General features: G+C 44.3%; 1 protein-coding gene across 2 annotated transcripts in view; it reads left to right on the plus strand.

Annotated features, from left to right (window-relative positions):
* Positions 1–24,098, plus strand: part of MDN1 (midasin AAA ATPase 1) — a 585,757-nt gene that overhangs the window by 313,418 nt on the left and 248,241 nt on the right. For both annotated transcript variants that reach the window (XM_075340129.1, XM_075340130.1), the window contains exons 46-48: positions 267–472; positions 15,028–15,176; positions 18,833–19,029. In XM_075340129.1, coding sequence (XP_075196244.1) covers positions 267–472; positions 15,028–15,176; positions 18,833–19,029 — 552 coding nt within the window. The remainder of the gene's footprint in view (positions 1–266; positions 473–15,027; positions 15,177–18,832; positions 19,030–24,098) is intronic.

Below are 24,098 nucleotides of genomic sequence, written 5' to 3' on the forward strand. Positions count from 1 at the left end.
GTTTCTAAAATGTTTTTTTACTTGGCAGTACTAGTCTCACATTTTCCATAAGGATCAGTTACATTTTTCTTTGTCACCAAAAATCAAATCTTAAACTATAACATTTTTCCTTCTTCATCTTCTGGAACTTGTTCCTATTCTTGGTAGTTACAGTGTGAATGTAGGCTCAGGTCGGTGACTAGCTTGCATTCTGTTTTAAATTAGATCTCTGTAAATAGATTTAGTTCAGTTTCTCTAAATTGTTTCAAATATTACATTTTCTATAGACTCTTTATGACGCTGGATCCTTCTCATGGGGAAATCTCCAGAGCTATGAGGAATCGTGGTGTTGAAATATACATACCTGAAGATGGCGACACTGCATTGGATTCTTATGACATTAAGACATTATTGAACAGTCTTGGCATGATTGGAGATGAATTATGCAATGCTTTGATACATGTGCATACAGAGATCAACAAAACCATAATTGGTGAGTAGAAGAAACTTTCGTCATTTTAAAGGGATTGCCGAAAATCAACAGTCAATTTTATAGTATCTTTTTCATGTAATATTCTAACCCCTTTTGTAACTTCTGAATTTCCTTCAGATCCCTCTCTACTATAACTTACTGTTTTGGGTTTTTTTCTCTATTACTTCATTGGGAGACACAAAAAACCATGGGTGTATGCTGCTGTTTTAGGAGGCTGACACTCAACAAGAAAAAAAGTTATCTCCTCCTCAGTAGGATACACCCACCAAGCGGAGTCAAGTTGATCAGTTTTAACTTGGTGTCCTTGGGAGGCAGACACCAGACTGCTTTCAGTCCCATTTCTACCTTTTAGGTTTGTTGTGTTTTTATTATTGATTTCCCTTTTTTTGAGATTCTACTTATGATTGAGCAAAAAAGTATAATTAATCACTCTGTCATCCCACCTAGAGACAGAGAGCACAGTGTAGGGTCGGATCACTACTGTTAACTCTGATCTACGAGGCAGGACCCTAACACATAAAGGGTGTTTTGGGGCTCCTTGGCGGGTGTCCTTGCTACCATTCCCTTGTTTGCTCGCCTTCCAGAGCCTGATGTGCAGGTAGGGAAGTTGAAACCGGTACTTTCCAGCTGCCCAGCAGGCAACGTCTAGGACGCCTGATGACTATCTTCCTTAACATGCTGTGAAGATGGATTGCCATCAGGACAGGTATTTCCTTCCTAGGTCCCTGGGAAAGTAAGGGGGTTCCTGGTTTGGGGGAACAAATAAATACACTACAGTTCAAATGTTTGTGGTCACCCAAACAATTTTGTCTTTTCCTTGAAAGTCATACTTTTATTTATCAAATGAGTTGCATAATGAGTAGAAAATATAGTCCAGACATTGTCTAAGTTAGAAATAATGATTTTTACTTGAAATATTAATTTTTTCCTTCAAACTTTGCTTTTGTGAAAGAATGCTCTCTTTGCAGCAATTCCAGCTTTAATAATAATAATAATAATAATAATAATAATAATTTTTATTTATATAGTGCCAACATATTCCGCAGCGTTTTACAATTCACAGGGGATATGTATAGACAACATGTGACAATACAGAATAACAAAATTCAAATACCAAAAGGAGTCAGGGCCCTGCTTGTAAGCTTACAAGCTATGAGGGAATAGGGGGGCACAAAAGGTGAATGGGGGGGAGAAAAGCTTGTCATATATGATCCAGCCATCAATTTAATAGGGGATTTAAAACCAGCTGCGTGGACCGGTCACCAGCTAGAATTTATACATACAGAGTGTAAAAAAGTACATGAAGAGGAACGCAATGAGAACATACAGGGGACAGGAATTAGAAGTAAATTTTGTGAAGTGCAGAATGTGACTAGATTAGATGAGGGAGGTGAGGGGATATGCTAGTCTAAAGAAATGCATTTTTAGGACCCGCTTAAAGGTGTGGATGTTGGGAATTAATAGAATTGTTCTTAGTAGTGTGTTCCGCATAGACGCAGCTCGTGGGAAATCTTGAAGACTGGAGTGACAGGTTCGAATTATTGAGTATGTGAGTCTTAGGTCATTAGCAGAATGGAGGGTACGAGTGGGGTGATAGACAGAGATGAGGGAGGAGATGTAGGGCGGTGCAGAATTGTGGAGAGCTTTGTGAGTGGGAGTGATAAGTTTATATTGGACTCTGTAGCGGATAGGCAACCAGTGCAATGACTGGCAGAGAGCAGAGGCATTGGTGAAGCGTTTGGAGAGGAAAATGATCCTGGCTGCGGCATTCAGAATGGATTGGAGAGGGGAGAGTTTAGTAACAGGGAGACCATTTAGTAAACAATTACAATAATCCAGGCGAGACTTAATAAGAAAAAGCAAAGACAATTACTTATATGCACTATGCTTTTATTCATTTACAGTAGGGTATACTTCCATATTATTTTTGTCTTTTGTTTTTCTTTGTCTTATGGCCAGTGTGAACATGAGCTTACAGGCTAGGCTGCATGTATACCAACTCATACTCCTGCTCACTTTTTTGTTTTTATGTAGTTTCTTTTATCTAGTACAAATAGGGTTTGGCCATCTTCTCAATGAGCTGGGAATTTCATTCTATGCATCCCATGGCTGTTTCCAGTTGGGACCCAGTCACACTCAGCCCTTATTCACATTGAGGCCTATTTTTGACCCATGATAAGGTTTTAATATTAGAGATTGCAGGTACTGTCCCAACTGGGTACACCTTGTCGCGGTGGGATGTCTTTATGCTTTTTTTGGTCAAAAAAGTGTTTACTAAGTACTCTATGTTTGTTTATATGCACTATGCTTTTATTCATTTACAGCAGGGTAGAAGTCTATATTATTTTTGTCCTTTCTTTTTCGTTGTCTTATGGCCAGTGTGAACATGAGCTTACAAGCTGCATATATACCAACTCGTACTCTGGCTCACTTTTTTTTTTTTTTTTTTTTAAATAAGAGCGACAGTAACAGTTTCTGCAGAGTCAACTGTGAGAAAAGGTCGAATTCTAGAAATGTTTTGAGGTGGAATTGACATGAACGAGCGAGTGATCAGATGTGGGAAGTGAAGGAGAGATTGGAGTCAAATATAACCCCAAGACAGCGGACGTGCTGCTGGGGAATAATGATAGAACCACAAATAGAAATGGTAATATTGGGTTGGGGGAGGGAGGAATCAGGAGAAGTTCAGTTTTTGACAGGTTCAATTTTGTATAGAGGGAGGACATGATGTTGGAGACAGCGGACAGACAATTGCTAGTGTTTTATAATAATGCAGGGGTGATGTCAGGAGATGATGTATACAGTTGGGTGTCATCCGCATAGAGATGCTACTGAAAACCAAATCTGCTGATCGTTTGTCCAATAGGGGCAGTGTATAGTGAGAAAAGGAGGGTGCCTAGCACTGAACCCTGGGGAACCCAGACCATAAGGGGGAGAGGAGCCAGTAAAAGATACAGTGAAGGAGCGGTCAGAGAGAGAGAAGAAAAACCAAGAAAGAACGGTGTCCTTGAGCACGATAGAGCGGAGCATAATGAGGAGGAGCTGGTGATCAACAGTATCAAATGCCGCAGAGAGATCCAGGAGAACCAGCAGGGAATAGTGACCGTTAGTAGATCATTAGAGACTTTAGTAAGAGCAGTTTCAGTAGAGTGCAAGGAGCGGAAACGAGATTGTTGAGGGTCGAGGAGAGAGTTATCTGACAGATAACTGACTAGACGGGAGTGGACCAAGTGTTCCAGGAGTTTGAAGATAAAGGGGAGATTAGAGACTGGTCTGTATTTAGCGGCACAATTTTGGTCCAGGGATGGTTTTTTAAGTAATGGCTGTATGCTGGAATGTTTGAAGGAGGAGGGAAAGACACAAGAGGAAAGAGAGAGAGATTGAATATTTTAGTTAGGTGAGTGGTGACAGCTGGGGTGACAGATTTAAAGAGATGTGAGGGAATAGGGTCACTGGTGCAAGAAGATGCGAGGAGCTTAGTCACTTCTGTGACTAAATCAAAAAATGAAAGTGAGCTATATGAAGTGTAAGAGGGCAGACAATGTGTGGTGTTATGAGGCTGTGAGGAAATTTCGTGACCTGTATGGTCAATTTTTTCTTTAAAATAATTGGGCAAACCGTCGGCGCTGAAGTTTAGTGGTTGGGGCCAGAACTCTTGGTCCGAGGAGGGAGTGGAAAGTATCAGTCGATTATGATAGTTAGCTTGTTTGGAGAGGTGAAGGGCAGCATTGTATGTTTTGATTATAAACTTATAATGGATGAAATCTTTGGCTAGATTGGATTTTCTTCACAGATGTTAAGTGCACCTGGAACACTGCTGGAAAAAAAGTGTTTGCCAAGCGTGGCAGGGCTTCTGCCGTCTGTGCCGACTTACTCTGTGTGTAGCAGGTGCAGCTTCATCCAGGGCATTCTGCAGGGCTTCATTATAATGTTTTACAGCAGAGTTAGGACATGAGAGGGAGGATATTGGGGCCAATGATGACTGCAACTTCTTCAGAAATTTCTGGGTGTTAATGGCAGTGTATATTCCTATACAAGTGGTAAGTGGGGGTGTGCTGGGTGAGTTGATAGTTCTTCACCAAGAATGAAAGAAGGTTGTGGTCAGAGAGTGGGAGAGGGGAGTTAGTAAAATCATGCACTGAGCAGAGACTGGAGAAGACCAGGTCCAACGTATTCGTGCCTTCATGTATAGAAAAGTTAGTTGTGAAAGGCCAAGAGAGGAGGTTAGAGATAAAAGATGAGTGGCAGCTGGGGAGAGGGGATCATCAATAGGGATGTTAAAGTCCCCCATAACTATAGTGGGGAGGTCACAAGCTCGAAAATGTGGAAGGCAGGTGGCGAAGTGATCCAAGAACCAACTGGTTGGGCCTGGAGGGCGATACACGACTGCTACTCTCAGAAGGGTCTGTAAAGTCTGACAGTGTGGACCTCAAAAGAAGGGAAGGTAAGTGAGGGGACAGGAGGGATTACCATAAAAGTGCAGTTTGGGGAAAGCAGCAGACCAACACCTCCACCTGATCTGTTGTCCATTTTAGGGGTGTGAGAAAATTGTAGGCCACTATATGAGAGAGCAGCAGCAGAGGTGGTGTCTGACTGCTGAATCCAGGTCTCAGTAAGAGCCAGGAGGTTAAGGGAATTGGAAAGGAAAAGGTCATGGATGAAGGAGATTTTTACACGCTGATCGTGGGTTCCAAAGGGCACAGTTAAAGGAGACAGAAGCTATGCAAGGAATATTAATGAGCTTTAGGGGTTTTCTGAGTATACCAGGGAAGGAATTGAACTTATTATAAGAAGGGCCTGGATTAGGTGCAATCTCCAGGTGAAAGGAGAATAGACAGAGTGAACATGTGGTTTGCAGACTTTTGGCATTCTAGCTGTTTATTTGATGAGGTAATCTGGAGATATTTCAACCCATGCTTCCAGAAGCCCCTCCTTCAAATTGGATTGGCTTGATGGGCACTTTTTGCGTACACTACGGTCAAGCTGCTCCCACAACAGCTCAATAGGGTTGAGATCTGGTGACTGGGCTGGCCACTCCATTACAGATAGAATACCAGCTGCCTGCTTCTTCCCTAAATAGCTCATGCATAATTTTGAGGTGTGCTTTGGTCATTGTCCTGTTGTAGGATGAAATTGGCTCCAATCAAGCGCTGTCTACAGGCATGGCGTTACAAAATAGCGATAACCTTCCTTATTCAAAATCTATTTCACCTTGTACAAATCTCCCACTTTACCAGCACCAAAGCAACCCCAGACCATCACATTACCTCCACCATGCTTGACAGATGGCGACAGGTACTCTTCCAGCATCTTTTCAGTTGTACTGCGTCTCACAAATGTTTATCTGTGTGATCCGAACACCTCAAACTTTGATTCGGCTGTCCATAACACTTTTTTTTCCAATCTTCCTCTGTCTAATGTCTGTGTTCTTTTGCCCAATCTCTTCTTAAAGGGAACCTGTCACCTAGAATATGCGTTCTGACCTATCAGCAGACATATGTGTGCCCTAATTACACCTCCCTACCCATCCCTGTGCTGTAAAATTGTATAATATGAAAGTAATAAAAAACGTTTTATTACCTTCATATTTCGTATGTGAATAGCAGGGAATGTGGTCACAGGGGGCGGCGCCTTGCCCTATTGACATATGCATATTTCCGTGGTATCACGCCCCTGTGGGCGTGATACCATGGAGCGACGTTCCCGTCGCTCATTCTATCCTGCGAGCATTGCGGCAGGCTTCTCTTCCGGGTTCTCCTTGTCAGTTTCAGACGCGCAGTGCGCGTCTGAAGCCGGCGATTGAACACCCGGAAAAGAAGCCTGCTGCAATGCGCGCTGTGGATTGGATGGCCCAAGCTTTCTTGCCCCCCCCACCCCACCCCCGCTGTAAATTGCAGTCCACAGCCGCCCCTGAAAATGGTGCTTTCATAGAAGTGCCATCTTCTGGCGCTGTATCCAACTCTTCCAGTGGCCCTGGTTCCAGGTGGCACTCTGGGTAATAAGGGGGTTAATACCAGCTTTGTTTTACCAGCTGGTATAAAGCCCGAGATTCTTAATGTCAGGCCAAGTTTGACCCGGCCATTAAGAATCTCCAATAAAGGGTTAAAAAAAGACACCACACAGAGAAAAAACAATTTATTAGAAATAAATACACACACTTAGGTACTCCATGTTTATTACTCCCTCTCACCCCTCCACGATTGATAGAGAGATTTCTGTGCTGATCATGCCAGGAGAGAGAGAGAGAGGGAAAAGAGAGAGAAGAGAGAGCAGGAAGAGAGGTGCTCCTTTACATGCTGTGCTGCATGTCACCAACTTGCTCTACTCTGTGACTTGTTGTGCAGGTGACAGAGTGGAGACAGTTGGTCCCATGCAGCATAAGTCACAGTGTGCAGTAACTTGGTGACATGGAGCCCAACAGGTGACAGAGCAGAGCAAGTTGGTGACATGCTCTGCTCTGACACATAGTGTGCTACATGTCACTAACTTGCTCCACTCTGTGACTTGTGCTGCATATCACCAAGTTACTGTACACTGTGATTTGTGCTGCATGGGACCAACTATCTCCACTCTGTCACCTGCACAATAAGTCACAGAGTGGAGGAAGTTGGTTCCATGCAGCATCTGGTCACCTGTAGTGCTGGTGGGAGTACATGATCACACTGCCCAACACCGTACGCTCTCCTGACAGCTGAGCAAAGCGGGTGGCTGGATCATGCGATCACATACTTGCGTGACAGGGGGGTTTCAGCTGAAGAAACCTTCCCTGTACTCCACACTGGCACCCCGTACCTCACAAATCTGCTAAGCGCTCTTCACTGCTCCACACTGGCGCCCTCCGGATCCTCCCCTCAATGCTGGGTTGTGATGTGCGGTAATCATAGCCCACAGCCCAGTCAATGAGTGTGAGTGGCGCCAGCATCCCCTGATGTAACGTCAAGTCTGAGAGCCCGAAACTTGACGTCAGAGGATACTAGTGGCCACAGCACCAGGGGGTTATGTGACCGCCACTGAGCGTGCTGGATAGCGTCGCTCAGTGCCAGTACTGCAAATACAGGCCAATGAAGAAGGCACCTAAAATTGTAAGTTGCAATGATATAGAAAAAAAAATGGGTGAACCACCCCTTTTAATCATTCACATTGTGGCTCATGTCAAGGTACTGTATGCAGTTAGACAAGCTAAGATTCTTGCTCCCTTCCTCTTTTAGTCTTTTGCCCATCTGATCCGGTATGGACAAGAGCTACCCTTGAAGCCGCAAGTTATCAGCACTTGTTTCTATAGGTTTGACCATTCGTCATCCTAGAGAGTCTTCATAAGTGTCGTCTTTCTTTGCCTTCAGGCTTTTTTTTTTTCCCCTCATAGCTCCAGCACCACGATTGCTCTCGGCTTCGCACTGTTGCTTCATAGCACTTGGGTTCTGGGTTCAGATCCCACCATCAACAACCCTTCAGGAAGTTTGTAGGTTTCTTTCCCATGTTAGTGTGGCTTTATTTCTGCCACGTGGGGTTTTCATTTGTATCTCTTCTTGTCCAGTGGTAGGACAGATCCTCTCATCCCACCCTCAGTCTCTGGCTTATGTACTGATGCATCCCTCCTTGCTCTCCAGATGGAAAGCCCTGTTTCCAGGTTGAGCCCCTTAAATCTATGGCTTTTCCTCCGCCTAGTGAGATTTGTTATGCTTCTCTGTCAGTTCATGGTGTTACCATTCTGCTTGGCCTCTTCTTCAGTGTCCAAACTGGGATCACATCAGTGGTGTAGCCATTCCATGCTCCAGAGGGATCGTAGCCTTCCTTCCATTTTTTTATGTTTCAAGGCTCTTCTCTAAAGCTGGTGTCACACTAAGCGACAGCGACAACGACGTCGCTGTTACGTCACCATTTTCGGTGACGTAACAGCGACCTTGTAAGTCGCTGTTATGATCGCTGCTTAGCTGTCAAACACAGCAGAAGCAGCGATCATAACGTCGCTGTGCTACATGTGCAGAGAGCAGGGAGCCGCGCTTAGCGCTGGCTCCTTGCTCTCCTAGGTACAGGAGAGCTGCAGCTACATGTCACAGTGCAGAGAGCAGGGAGCCGCGCACATTGCTTAGCGCTGGCTCCTTGCTCTCCTTGCTACAGTATACATCGGGTTAATTACCCGATGCATACTGCAGCCACATGTGCACAGAGCAGGAGCCGGCACTGGCAGCAAGAGCGGAGGCTGGTAACCAGCGTAAACATCGGGTAACCAGGGAAAGGTCTTCCCTTGGTTACCCGATGTTTACGCTGGTTACAGCTTACCGCAGCTGCCAGTGCCGGCTCCTGATCGCTTCATTTCGTCGCTCTCTCGCTGTCACACACAGCGATGTGTGTGTCACAGCGGGAGAGTGACGACCAAAAAATGAAGCTGGACATTCAGCAACGACCGGCGACCTCACAGCAGGGGCCAGGTCGTTGCTGGATGTCACACACAGCGACAGCGACGGGACGTCGCTGCAACGTCACCGAAAATGGTGACGTAGCAGCGACGTCGTTGTCGTCGTCGTTATGTGTGACACCAGCTTAAGCATGCAGCAAGATTTTTACATATTTCTCGGACCACACTTATCACTCTAATTCAACCTTCAGCAGTTCAAAGCAGTCTCTTATCCTGACCTGGTGTCTACTTGGCTGAGGCACGTGGTTTAAACCCACATGAGCAGAGTTCCTCTCCCTGTCAATAAGTTCTCAACTCTTTTTCTTGAAACTCAAATCTTTCTGACCTTCCATTTCATGTTTCTCTCGGCCAAGCTAATCTCTTGTTTATCAGTCTCATCCACAGCCTCTTAGGCCTGGTGGTGTTCTACACTCGTTCTTCACTATAGTCCCTTCCAGATCATCAGAAATTCAGATGGCGGAAGTCTTTTTTTTTTTCTTCTTTCAGTTGGGGAACTTTATTCCAGTTCAGGAGCGCTGGTAGGCCTTGTCTTCCTTCTACATCTGAATCTCAGCCGTTGATTTGCCTCCCCTCAATGGCAGGATTCTCTTCAATCAGCCTTCTACATATACTTTGACAGGAGATGGTTTATCTCATCAGACAGTTCTCGTCCATAGTTGTTTTAGGCTGAACTCACACAACGTCGATTCGATAACTTCCAGGATACTCTCCTGTCATATATTATTCCCAAAATTACCTAAGGTTTCGGGCCTACGGAGGTAATCTATCATCTCATGGAGGTTGTCTACTTTCTCGCAAATTCTTAGCAGACACTCCAATATCTGTTCCCCACATCCATACTTCTTCTTCCATCATAATTTTACTTTTTAAGCTAAACGGCCTGGTTCTTGGCCAACAGCACTCAATCTACTGTTCCTTTGATCGTGATCTAAGAGAGAAAAACCCCTCTGATCTCTTCTTTAATCTTCCTTCCCTCCTGAACTTCTTGTTGTTGGACCTTGTGTCTTATTGGTTCCTCAGCTCCCTAAGGTCAAGTTGCTACCTTCCTTTCAAGGAAATTAGTTTCCCCTTCTACGTTTTGATTTTTCCTGTGAGATGCGCATGCTTGGTAAAGCTCTAGCATCCTCTCATGGATCTCTGGGACTCCTTTGAATGTTGAACGCTCTTCAGCGCTCTCCCTTTGTATCCATTGTAGTAATACTTCCTTGTTTCTCGGAAAGTTCTTTCCAGCGACTATCGCTTCAATGGACGACTCTCTGAGCTGGCAGCCCTCTCTTGTCGGCCCGGTCTCCTGACTTTCATCTGGTCTTCACTTCACCTTACAGCCTACAAAGAAAGTCTTCTCTCCCTCCGCTCTACCCCTTCCTCGCCAATCTCTTTCTAACTGGGCTGTGGGTATCTTAGGACCTCTATCTGTCTAGGACAGATTCCTCACATGCTCAGATTCCTTGTTTGTGATCTGGAGAATCTTCATATTGCTCTACCAATTCTGGTTCCACGCTTCTTTTCTGGACACATATTGTCAAGGAATCAAGCACCATCTCAGTCAGTGCTGCGTACTTCACCTGTTCCTGGGGTCTCCTGCACCATTCCTTTTAAGGGCTCTATTGGCAGATTTCTAGGCTGTTTCTATTTACCTGTTCTTCCTCTTCCAGGTTCTACAGAGTTTTCACCTTACACTTTTTCCTGGCTATTTCGGGCCTGGACAGAAAAGTTTTGAGATTCTCGCCTCTGATTTTACATTTTTGTAGTTCTTCTCTTACCATCTTTGGGAACTGCTTTGGAACATCCTAAGGTTTCCTGTGTCCCCAAATGAAGCAATAGAGAAGAGAAGATTTTAGGTACTCACCGTAAGATATTTCTCAAGCTTTCATTTGGTGACACAGCACCTGCCCTTTTTATATGCCTCTTTTGTGCCAGTCTGTATTTTTAGGTTGCTTCTCTTACTGCTTAAACATTAAAACTGATCAACTTGGCTCCAGTTGGTGAACTAACTTTATTGCCTTGTTAGCCACCTATGGTTTCCTGTGCCCCCCAATGTAGGCTCCAAGAAAGCGTTTTTACAGGGAGTACCCAAAATCTTTTTTTTTTCTTCCCCCCCCCCCCCTCCCCCCAATAATTCTTCATTTGAGTATCCCAGCATGCACAGAAGATTCTCAAATGAGTCATCATGGGGCTGTCCATGCAGTCACTTCCCCATCTTCATTCAGGTGCTGGGTAAATCTCTGCTCTACTAAGGGTATGCTAGTTGTCAATTCCGATTTGAATCAGTATGTAGTCATTGGGCTACAATCCATTCAAAGCACATTAACATTGCATTCTCTTGCCAGATCTAAGGCCTCTTTCACACTTCTGTATTTTGCATCAGTGTTTCATCAGTATTTGGATGCCAAAATCAGGAGTGGAACTTACAGAGAAGAACTATAAGTTAAAGAATAACACCTGTTCTGTGTTTTGGAGACAATTGTGGTTTTGGCATCCAAATACTGATGAAACACTGATGCAAAATACTGACGAGTGAAAGAGGCCTAAAGAGAAGTAGTGAGTCTGCAAGAGAGCACAATGTCAGTACACCTTGAAAAAGAGAGAACTCGCAAAGCAAGGAGAGGAGAAACTAGTCTAACCCCCAAAATTGGCGTCACTGATGATGTCCCGTTTAAAATTGTGACATTTATTTCAGAGGTTTGGTTTGCCTCTACTATTCCTGCTTGGCGTGTTCTCTCCTTTGCAGTGCACACTGACAGTGTGCTCTCTTGATTGCTTGTTACTTCTCTATAGAACCTTCTAGGGAGCACAATGTGATTTTGCAATGAAATGAATATAAAGCACAAGAGTGCATACTGAGAAATCAGAAATTGCAATTCACAGTCAGAAATTGCAATTGCCGCATGTGCAGTACAACAGAGACTAGTTAAGTTCCTGAAATTGATCTCTTTGATGACTCCCCATGTCAAGGTGGTGACAGCAACTGAAAGAATGACCACAGCACCATTCTCCCGATGACTCGTTTGAGAATCCCCAGGGCAATTAATCCCTTGGACATATTCAAAGAACTGTCTCCCCAAAAAATAAGTCACAAAATGTTTAATTCAAAGCTGCACTAAAATTTAGCACATTTTGCTGTTCTCACTCCATTTTTGCCCAGCTGTGACAAAATGGGCAGAGCTGGAGCAGGATAATGGGGTGTCCGCTACCACCCCTCAAACTCATGATGAGCGGCAGCATTCATTATCTAACAAATTTTACTTCAGCAAGGATTGGGGGTAAGAATTGTGGTGAGGAGCACAAAGGCTCACACCAGTTATCTGGCGCTCCTAATTCATTAAGGCACTGTGCGCACTTACCGGATTTTGCCGCGGATTTTCTGCAAGTTTCGCTGCAGAAAATGTTCATAACATCTCTGCAGTGAATCACCAGCAAAACCTATGGGGGGAAAAAAAATCCTGTGCGCACTAGGCGGAATTTGACAGCTGCATGTTTTGCTGCGGGATTCCTGCAGCAAAAACAATTGCATGCCAATTCTTTTCCGCACATCGCTGCGGGATTTCACTCCATTGACTGCCATGTAATCGTGAAATCCCGCAGGGAATAACAATAGCAAATAATAGCAAATTGTATGCGGTTCACTGCGTTTTCCTGCATTATTCCCTGCGGTATTTCGCGGTTTACCTGCGGTAATGTACATCGCTTGCCTGCGGTTTTGCAGGGAAGTGATGTCATTATGACAGGAAGAGCAAGCTGAGTAGAGAGTAAACACACACACATCACAGACACAGACAGACATCACAGACATAGAACACAGACATATAGAACACACATAGAAATCAAACGGAAATATAGAAAACAAAACACGTAGGCTCCGCTGTATATTTACCGTCCAGCCGAGGTAAGCACACAGCGGCGGCCCGGTATTCTCAGGCTGGGGAGGGAGAGGGGCAGGATTAATGTCCCCCGCCTCCCTCCCACCTCCCGCAGCCGAGAATATCAGCCGCAGCTGCCCCGGGACTGTCAAATGCATTATGCGGCAGTACCGGAGTGTCCCCGGCTCTTCCTGCTGCCGTGATGCAGTGGCAGTCAGGGTAATACAAGGAGTTAATGGAGGCGGATCACCGCCATTAACTCCAGGCTTGATCTTGGCAGCGTCTATGTGACAGCTGACATGATCAACCCGTAAGTAAAGTGGAAAAAAAGAAAAAACACACACACCGAAAAATCCTTTATTTTAAATAAAACACAAATAAGCCTCGTTCACCTTTTTATTAACCCCTCCCGAAACAAAGCTCCGACGTAATCCACAGCTCCGGCGTAATCCACAGGTCCTGCGCTGCTTACATCCAGCCGCGACTGACACACAGCGCTGAATGAATGCAGCCTCGCAGCCAGACAGTAGAGGTAATTACCGGTCATTTCCCACGGCCGGTAATGTGAACTCACTACCGACCGTGAGAAATGCAGCGATCTGTCCTCTATCTATCTCTCTATCTATCTATCCCTCTATCAGATCTATTCTTCTATCTGTCTCTTTAACTATCTACTATCTATCTCAGAAGGAAATGATTTTTTTCTTGTTTTTTTTTCTTTTCAATGTGCTTTATTGCATTGAATGCAAGAAAGCACATGTACCAACCCGAACGCGGCAATACCGCGGTAAAACCGCGGCAAACCGCATGCGGTTTTCGGGTGCGGTTTGCCGCGTTTTTTTACCGCGGGCGCGGTAATCTTTCAGTGCCTGTGGAATTTTCTTGAGAAAATTCCATTTTCCAGTGCGCACATAGCCTAAAGGCCCCGTCACACTAAGCAACATCGCTAGCAACATCGCTGCTAACGAACAACTTTTGTGACGTTGCTAGCGATGTTGCTGTGTGTGACATCCAGCAACAACCTGGCCCCTGCTGTGAGATCGTTGGTTGTTGCTGAATGTCCTGGGCCATTTTTTAGTTGTTGCTGTCCCGCTGTGAAGCGCACATCGCTGTGTGTGACAGCGAGACAGCAACAACTAAATGTGCAGGCAGCAGGAGCCGGCTTCTGCGGAGGCTGGTAACCACAGTAAACATCGGGTAACCAAGAAGCCCTGTCCTTGGTTACCCGATATTTACCTTTGTTACCAGCCTCCGCCGCTCTCACTGTCAGTGCCGGCTCCTGCTCTGTGCATATGTAGCTGCAGGACACATCGGGTTAATTAACCCGATGTGTGTTGTAGCTAGGAGAGCAGGGAGCCAGCGCTAAGCATTGTGCGCTGCTCCCTGCTCTGTGCACATTTAGCTGCAGGACACATCGGGTTAATTACCCGATGTGTGCTGTAACTAGGAGAGCAGGGAGCCAGCGCTCAGTGTGCGCTGCTCCCTGCTCTCTGCACGTGTAGCTGCGTGCGCTGGTAACCAAGGTAAATATCGGGTTGGTTACCCGATATTTACCTTAGTTACCAAGCGCAGCATCTTCCACGCGGCGCTGGGGGCTGGTCACTGGTTGCTGGTGAGCTCACCAGCAACTCGTGTAGCGACGCTCCAGCGATCCCTGCCAGGTCAGGTTGCTGGTGGGATCGCTGGAGCGTCGCAGTGTGACATCTCACCAGCAACCTCCTAGCAACGTACCAGCGATCCCTATCGTTGTTGGGATCGCTGGTAAGTTGCTTAGTGTGACTGGACCTTAAGAGTCATGCACCTCTAGATTCTAGATGAATCGGGAGCAACAGATTCCAGCATTCTAATCAACACCAGTGTGAACAACGCCAGCTTTGGTGAATTGGGGCTTTAGTATGAAATTCACTGTTCGTCTCTGAAAACCCCTTTTCAAAGAAGATCTGTCCCTGGGTCAAAAGGGGTCAGTTATTTTTTTACTTTATTCTATGGTTTAAAACCATTATAAGATCTTTAACAAAGGGGTGGTGCTCACAGTATTCTGTGGGGGCATGTTTTTAAGCTGCTCTGCATAATCACCCTGTGAGCCACACTTCCTTGATAATGGCCAGAAAAAGGCCCATTTGTCTGGAACTGTGACAATTTTTGAAAAAAATTACATAAAAATGAAATACTCAGAGGAACACTTTTACTAGGCATCAGAGTATTCCTCAAGTTGCTACTCAAATATGTGTGCAGTTTTATGTTATATGTGTGAACACGTTTTTTTACCTTATTTTTAGGTTCTCCATGTAGTTCTATTTCTTATTTGCTTCATGCTGGTGTTCTGATATCCCAGCAGCTACAAAGAGGAGTTAACCTAGAACGTGCATTCCTAAAGGCTTGTAGTGAAGTGTTTGTCCACTCACAGCCCACAACTGTGATCCAACAGGTAAGTTCTTTTAGAGAATGGGAAATTTGGTGCACATTTGGGTTATTTCTTTCGACTGTACTATTGTGTTAGATTAAAGTACAACACAGACTTTACAATTGAAGCAGAATTTACTATGAACATTAAACACAGTTTTACAGTTTACATTTACTAAATAATTTTACTTTTTCCAAGTTACATTGCAGAACTGCAAGTTCCCCTGCAACCAAATATTCTTTGTAACTGTGTCTAAATAAAAAAACTCCATGAATTATATCTATCGGTCTATATATATATTCATAATATATATATATATATATGTATATATATATATATATCTCACACACACACACATTTTATTATTGAGTGTTCAAATAAAGGTGTATATAATATAATATATATACATATATATATACCTTTCTTTGAACACTCAATAATAAAATTAACATACATACAAACAGTATAGAGATGAGATAAAAACAGAACAAAAACACTCTGTAGTAAATATACTAAATTTATACTATAAATAGTTACTACTGTATGTAATAAATAACACTTGCATGATGTTAGAGCTATATCCGGCCTTGTGCGTCAACGCAGAGAGCTAATCGGCTGATCTCCGTATAAGAGGTCAACCCCCTGCACCCTATCTACACACCCCTTCTGAGGAAACCTGATGGTGAAACATGCGTCAGGGAGTACCCTTGGTAATGATTTCTTTTGATTTTTATGCCTACTACATAATCTCTGCAATAGTGACTGTTGGTTGTCTGTAAACTATGTCTCCCATGTTTTAAATGGCTGTGGGGCTTCCAACACGTTTATTCTACCGTATTTTTCGGACTATAAGACGTACCGGACCATAAGACGCACCCTGGTTTTAGAGGAGGAAAATAAAATTTTAAGCAAAAAATGTGGTCATGACACACTGTTATGGGGCGAGGATCTGCTGCTGACACTGTTATGGGGTAATGTCCTGCTCATATACTCCCCAGCCTGCTCATATACTCCCCAGCCTGCTCATATACTCCCCAGCCTGCTCATATACTCCCCAGTCTGCTCATGTACTCCCCAGCCTGCTCATGTACTCCCCAGCCTGCTCATGTACTCCCCAGCCTGCTCATGTACTCCCCAGCCTGCTCATATACTCCCCAGCCTGCTCATATACTCCCCAGCCTGCTCATATACTCCCCAGCCTGCTCATATACTCCCCAGCCTGCTCATATACTCCCCAGCCTGCTCATATACTCCCCAGCCTGCTCATATACTCCCATCATCCTGGTGTATGGCCGCATCCTGTGGCACATAAAAAAAAAAAATAAACGTTCATACTCACCTCACCTCACTCCCTGCAGCACCGCTCCTCTTACCGTCTGTGTCAGCGGCAGCGCCGTTGAGTGGAGCCGTCCCCGTTCCCCTGCAGCATCACGATCTCCTCCTGTCTGTGCCAGCGGCTGCGTTTGTACACGTGCGCACAGCGATGACGTTATCGCTGTGCGCCCCGCTAGTCTCCATGCAAGTCAGCTGACCGGAGGAGATAGGAGGAGATCGCGGTGCTGCAGGGGAACGGTGAGTAATGTGTACTGATTCACTGCCCCCCGCACTGATGATGATCGGGGGGCAGTGAATACAGCCGCACATGATCACTCCAGGCTGCAGTTGCATCGGTGATCATGTGGGCCGGCTGTTTATCCCTCGCCCATCACCCCGCCCACCTGTCAGTGCCGGCTTCAGCGCTGAGAGATGATGGGAGGGAGGATGGCCGTGCATATTAAATGAGCGGGTCCACGTTGTCACGGCAGGCTGCTACAGCCTGCTCGTGCCCCCGATGACCCGCTCCACCGCAGCACCCACATTCCCCACAGCCACATTAAGACCATAAGACGCACCCCCCACTTTCCCCCAACATTTGGGGGGAAAAAAGTCCATCTTATGGTCCGAAAAATACGGTATATTCCACTTGGAATGGCATGCAGTGTTATTGACACCTACTATTTTACATACATTTTGTTAAATTAATTCTCTCCGGTCAATTATTTTTCAGTACTTGGGGTGCATTTCTCTCTCCTGTGGACAGATATAATATATTAATTGTACAGCTACCTTTAGTATTATGCTAGTGTTATTTATTTATTACATACAATATGAATTATTTATAGGATACATTTTGTGATTTATTACCTAGGAATTTTTGTTATGCTTTTATCTGTGCTGTATACTGTTTTTTTATGTATTTGGATTTTTATTATCGAGTGTTCAAATAAAGATTTTTTTTTTTTATATTTTTCTATGGAGTTTTTTTGGGGGTTTTTTTAAATGTAGGATTTGCTATCTTTGAAAAAACCTTTTATGGTCTCTGATTTCTGTTTGGATTTGTGTCTAATTAAAGCTTGCTCTGCTGGTTTTCATAACATGAAGCTTAGTCTTAAAATACTTCCGGACCATCCATAGACTTTAAAACACCCGAGTGGCCGGGGTCTACTATTTTTAATAACGTTGTAAAATGTCACTTTATAGTAGAGCAACTTCACAGGAGACTGGAGCCAGTTGTTAGATACACCCAAGCTCCCTATAGAGAAGGCAGGGACAGTTTATCGCCATCTCTGTCTTCTTGACACAGTATACACAGTATTGAACAAGGGGAAATTCAGACATAACTTTAGGTAGAAAGTCGGGATTTTTTTTGACTAGCATTAGGGACTGATGACTTTTTTATTTCTCCCCAATATCTATTTAGAAGAATAATGTGGTGTTGCCCATTTTTCTTTGTTTTTTAGAGACGAAAGGGGCAGCTGCGCACAGGTGACAGATGCTCTTTAAACTAAAACATTTCGATATCTCTATGAAAAGAGTACCTCTTACTAACCCATTGCATCCTAGGAAAGGTTAGATTGGGCCTTCTAAGAAACGGAGCTTGAATGCAGCCTGCAATTTTTGCTTTAAGATAAACATATGTAACTAAAAGGTTTCTTTTAGGTCTTCATGGTAAACTAGAAAACATAATACATATTGGTAATGTCAAATGGGGTCACCAAGGAAGCTGCCCACTTTCTTTAAACATTTAGATGCTGGAGTCACTGTAGACTGCAGCATCTAAGGGTTTAAACTGTCATTCTCTTCAATCTAGGAAGTTGTAGGGGGGTGTTAGCTGTGTATCACAGATTGTAACTCCACATATATACCAGTCTCAACGTCTGAGCTTGCTCCATTTACTTCCACTAAAGGATATCACATGTCTGTGATGTCTTCCTCTGTTACCAGCCTGGCACCTTTCTCTGTGACACATGCGCGCCCTGATGTCAGTGTGGCACGCGCGTGTGTCATTTGAAAAGTTCCCGCCTGGCAGGAGAAGCGGCACCACGTCTCCAACCCTGATCTAATGGGCGGGCCGGTCATGGACAGTAGGCGGGCCGCATGTGGCCCGCGGGCCACCCTTTGCCCAGGTCTGATCTAAGGCATGTATTACAATTCTGTGTAATCTTTTAGAAACTCATCTCCCTTTCAGTCGTGCAAACAAGAACCTTTCCTGTGTAATGTCAGTTTATTAGCCTTTTGTGTTGCTTATCACTTCCAACAGAATAGTTTCAGCTTTATTTATAAATATTTAAAACCCATTGTATCATAGATTAGTTTGTCTGTTTTTTTAATTTAATCAATATGTTGATTTTTTGTTTCAGCAAGTGCAAGATATTATTCAAGGTCAGGCGTGTGTTCTCGAACCTGCACATGGTGGTTGTTTGTTATCTATGGGACTGTGGCCTGATAAAATACCAGACGCCATCTTTTCTGCTGAGGATTCGACGCTATCTACTATTCTGAGGGATGGTCAAGTCCTCCTTTATATTCTGAACAGACATTGCCTGCAGAATAACAGGTAACCCTAAATGTAACAAAATGGAAAAAAATATACTTCAATGAACAATCCTATCATGCTGCATTTAGCAGGCTTTATACAAAACATAGTGTCCTTTCAGTGTCTAGTGCTTTATCACATCTTTGTTTTTTGCCTTTATGTGAATGGGAATATGTGCGTCCTGTGCACATGTTAAGGGTGCCATAAATTTACAGTGATGCAATGTAATTATGCATCTACCTTAACCCCGTCTGCATCCAGATCATGAGTCATTTGTTAGTAGCAAGCATACTATTCTTCCATACAGACCAGAGAAATGACACTGATTTGCATAGAAAATATGACTGGTTTAATTACGGAAGTTGACACAAACTTAAAGGAATAAGTTGGCTAGGAGCCAATAATACGTAACACGTCTCCTATTGGGTAATACCGTAACATAGCTTATTCTGTGATATACAATACACTGTAATGTACAATGTATTTCCCCATTTATATTCAGCTATGTCAGCATGATTCACTTGTCACATGAAAGTCCAGACTGTCTGGTGAGTCTTATGATGTCTGAATGGAGATATAGGTGTGGTACACAGTTCAAACACTATCTTAAATCCTGGTTTTTGGATATCTTCATATAACTCTTAATACTCATAATAGTTCATAATCTTCTCCATAACATTCCCCCCTTTGGAGATAGCCAAAAGTCTTTCCCTACTTTTTTCCGAGTCTATTGATCTGTCGTAATGCCGATGGTTACCTCACTCACATACGAGATAACCCATCCCTTGTGGATGAATCTCCCCACCCAACAGACTATGCATAGGAAGTCAGATCCTGACCGTATCCTCTTGACTGTCCTCATGGCTATATTCCACACTGGCACACGTTATTCAGGAAGGGGGAAAGTGGAGGTAGTCCTCTAATCAGCTCATATTTATCAGGGCTGGTTTCACTCAGAGTCTAATATTCCTCAGTCCTCAGGCGGTAATGGTGGGACATTATCAAAGGTGGGACGCACAGCCATCTTCTGGTCCACCGGTTTGGATATTCTCTTCTTGCCACAAACTATCGGGTAGAAGAGGGAAGACAGCCATCTCCTGGTCTCAGGTCCGACTTCTTTTGTAGTGGGATGCATGGATCTTTGTCAGAAGGTGAAAGCGAGCGAGAAAGAGAAGAGAGGAAGAGAGAGTTTGAGAAGAGAGGAAGAGAGAGAGAGAATGAGAAGAGGGGAAGAGAGAGAAATATTGAGAAGAGAGAGAGAAAAAGAAAAAAGAGGATAAGAGAGAAAAAGAGAGAGAGATCTAGATCTGGTTGGATCTAGAGGAGAAAACTCAAGAACGTATATTAGGCAAATGTTTAGTTAAACGACAAGTTTAGTTAAAGTATCTGGGGGTACTTCTAAACAAGATTTCATAGGGTCTCAACTTAGTGGTCCCTGCTGGGGTTTGTCTGACACTGAACAATGCAAGGGGAAAACTCTCATGCCTTTGCTTTCTACACTGCCTCAAGCTCCCAACCCTCCCTCTATTCTGTGGCTGGTATGGGGTGTGTAGGGTCAGTTCTGTGTCCAAGGCCTGCCATATGTCTTTGGCTGGCAGTAAAAGCAGTTCACTAGCCACTTCCCATGGTCTCCGGGAGCCCACAGCTGCACCCTATCTCAGTCCTCTTCTTCATCTGACTTGCTCTTGTAGGGTCAGGACAATGTTTTCTCAAAACTTTCCATCTTTCCTTGCTGCTTCACATTGGGGTCATTCAAAAGGCACAGATTGACTGACTGTTTCTGTGGTAAGTGGTCTTGGGGCTTCTTTGGATGTTCTGTCAGTGAGGGCACTTCTTACTGCTTCCCTTGACTCCTCCAATGTAGGCCTCAACCCTGCTCACCGCGACTCTTTCTGGCAATAACAAAGCTTCCATCAGTTCTTCCATGGCCTCATGGTGGCGTACAGTTCCAGTGGCGGTGATAAAGTCTCTTGTCTTCCATACAGAGTAAATGTTGTCTGCCATCTTGCAGGCTTCAGTGAGAGCACATACCTCTGCTTCTTTTGCAGACAGGGATGCGGATAGCGACTGCTCTATCAGCACAGCGTCTTCTGCTACCACCACCATACCCGTATGGAACAGTCTGCTTGATGCACATCTTGATCCATCCGCAAAGGGGCTAAGTCAGGGTCCAAAGGTGTATCCGTCACTGTATCGAATCCAGAGGTTCCTGCCTCAGCTATGCCAGAGTCGACTACCTCTTCCACCAAGATGTCAGAGGTGGGACACTCGACACTCCCTCCTTGGAAGAGGGAGAAGTGTAGCAGGATTAAGGACCGCACACCGGGAGATGGTGACTTTGTCAGTGAGAAGTGATGTCATACAAGCATTGATCTTCAACTGGTGCTTTAGGTAGGTGCTCAATCCGGCTGAGTAGTATTCAAAGGGCCACTGTCTTCCTCCATGGCAAACAGGCATGATGACGTCTGGGCTGGAGATGACGTGATGATACTCTTCAGGTGGCTGTGAATGCAGCACATCTGTATGTGGGGTGATCTTGTAAGCTGCTAGATTCATCTCCATACGTCTTGGTCCTTCACTCTGCAATCAGGAGTTACCAGCTTTAGTTGTTTGCATATGGGCTCTTGGAGACCTGATAGAAAGGACTATACCCAGGTTTGTAAGAAAGAGCAATGGGAAATTGGGGTCAGGGGAACGCTGAAATTCTAAAAACTAAACACCCCCCCTGGGTAGGAGGGAAAAAGAGTACAAGAGTGTTTGGTAACTAGCAAGCAGCACCTTCCCCCCTTTCCCGACTACATATACACACAACTAGAAATAGCAGTGGAGCGTGCCTACTCTACCTCTCCTGTGCTGACCATGTAACTGGGGACCCTGCTCTCTCTTCATCCCGACGGTAGACCTAATGGTGGTCAGGGCCGAGCCTCCAGCGTATCCCTATCTCCTGTCAGACCCTGCAAACTAAGACACAAAGGATTACTGGGTGCTGCCAAAAAAAACCTAATATATGCCAACTCCTGATGATTAAAATTCCCTTAGGACCACAAGATCCTCCACTCTCTATAACAGGGATCTCTTGTGCAAGATACCAGGCAGGATAACATATAAGCGAGAATATCTCAAAACTAGGCTAAGTAACTGCCATAGGCAGAAAAATATTCACTATCCACCAGGACTAATAGTGAGCAGTCTGTGGTCTAATATATTGTATAGTAGGTACAGCAAAACAAATATGCAAAAGTGAATGGAAAAAGTTAAAACAGGACTATCAGCAATGTCCTTTCTTAAGGTTCATTAGTGGGAATAATAATAAGTTATATAATAAAAATAAGTTTTATTTCTATAGTGCCAACATATATTCCGCAGCACAACTGCATATATGACCAAAAACGTAGTGTGGAATTCAGGTCCTTCCTCTGCAGCCTCTGCTGCATCAGCAATAAACAGAGTAGTGGCTTTGGGTCCTAAGATGGCGGCTGAAAACAAAAATAGGGAACTGGGTGTCTGCCAGACTAAAATGGCATCAAATGAGGAATGATGTAGTGACTGGGATGAAATGGCCACTTAAAGAGGAAGTAGGTGTTGGCCAAAAATGGCGTCTGAAGAGGCCTGGGAGGGAGGGACATGGGTTCTGCCATCTACATTCAGGAGGTATTCAATCTGTCACTGGGAATATGGATTATATTGGGACCCCTGGGCTGGCCCTGTGACTAGGGACCCTGTGCTCTTCCTCATCTCGACGGTAGACCTAATGGTGGTCAGGGCCGAGCCTCCAGCGTATCCCTATCTCCTGTCAGACCCTGACATAATATCCCCATACCATACCCCACCCCAGGGCTGGGCAAAACACAGAGTGACAAAGAAATCTACATTCAGGACAGGAAATAATGGGGTGGGCTTACGTGGCCACAGTGCTCCACAGACAGTACACAAGTCCACCCTATGGGGACAGCTTATAGGGTGGAGGGCGTTGCTTCTAATAATGGGCCTGGAGAAGCCATTTTCACAGACAGGTAAAATACACATAGTGTAGTTACTAGATTCAGAATTACATTTCTTCAAATCATCTCAATACTTTCACTTCCCTTGACATTCCATATCACATCCTGTACCTTCAATCAATTCTCATCTAATCTCCCCCCTTGGGAGAATTCTCCATTTTCTTTTTGAACATGCGTTTCACCTTCTTTCACTTACAAACTTCATCTTGCTGGTCTAATTTGACCTCATTCACAGATTTTTAAAATAGAAAACTAACACTTCATCTTTCTTGAAATTCAACATTTCTACGGTGTTCTACATCAGAAACTGCGTAAATTTTACATTAAAACAATAACTCCACAGGTTCATCCAGGAAGAACTAGGGCACATGCCAAATCAGTGTCACGTGGGTGGTAAGAAATTACACTCACCCTCACTATACGCCAGCTGTTTTTGATACCTTGAGTACTAGCAAAATCTGTTCACACTACATACACCTCATGAGGACGGTCCATCCAAAACTCTAACTTTGATTAAGGCCCAAGGTTAAGGACTTTCCTAATGTATTCTTAAAATACTTCGCCATCCACCAAGCAAACAAATGAGCCAGTGTACAAACGTTCCACTCACTGCTTAGCGGAAACCGTACCAGGTAACAGTCAGGGCTCTTTCACCCACTTTTTATAACTCTGCACCAGTACCTTGAAAGCCCCCCTTTCAAATCCTCTTCATCGAGGACCAGGCTCCCGGGCCTTATCAAACATCAATTATCAACCGGACACGTCACACATTGGTGTATATCGCAGTATACCTTCTGCCACACAAACAGTTATATTTTACAAAGTACAAGTTCCTCTTTTTTCACACAGCTGCTAGAGGCTCACTTCCTCATTTCCACAAGCAGGTCTGCCAGACAGTTAAAATAATGAGCCAAAACATTGATTGACATAACAATTAAAACAAAATTTAACGTGCAGGTGTCTGAACTCGCCTGCCATTACACAGTTATACATATAACCATATAACCTGGATCATACCAGAAGTCAGCGTATATCACAACTTCCTCATTTTCCTCTAACGCTAACTCAAGGAAAACGAAACTTGGAACT

This window comes from Anomaloglossus baeobatrachus, chromosome 3 (assembly GCF_048569485.1).
Source record: "Anomaloglossus baeobatrachus isolate aAnoBae1 chromosome 3, aAnoBae1.hap1, whole genome shotgun sequence".
NCBI lineage: Eukaryota > Metazoa > Chordata > Amphibia > Anura > Aromobatidae > Anomaloglossus > Anomaloglossus baeobatrachus.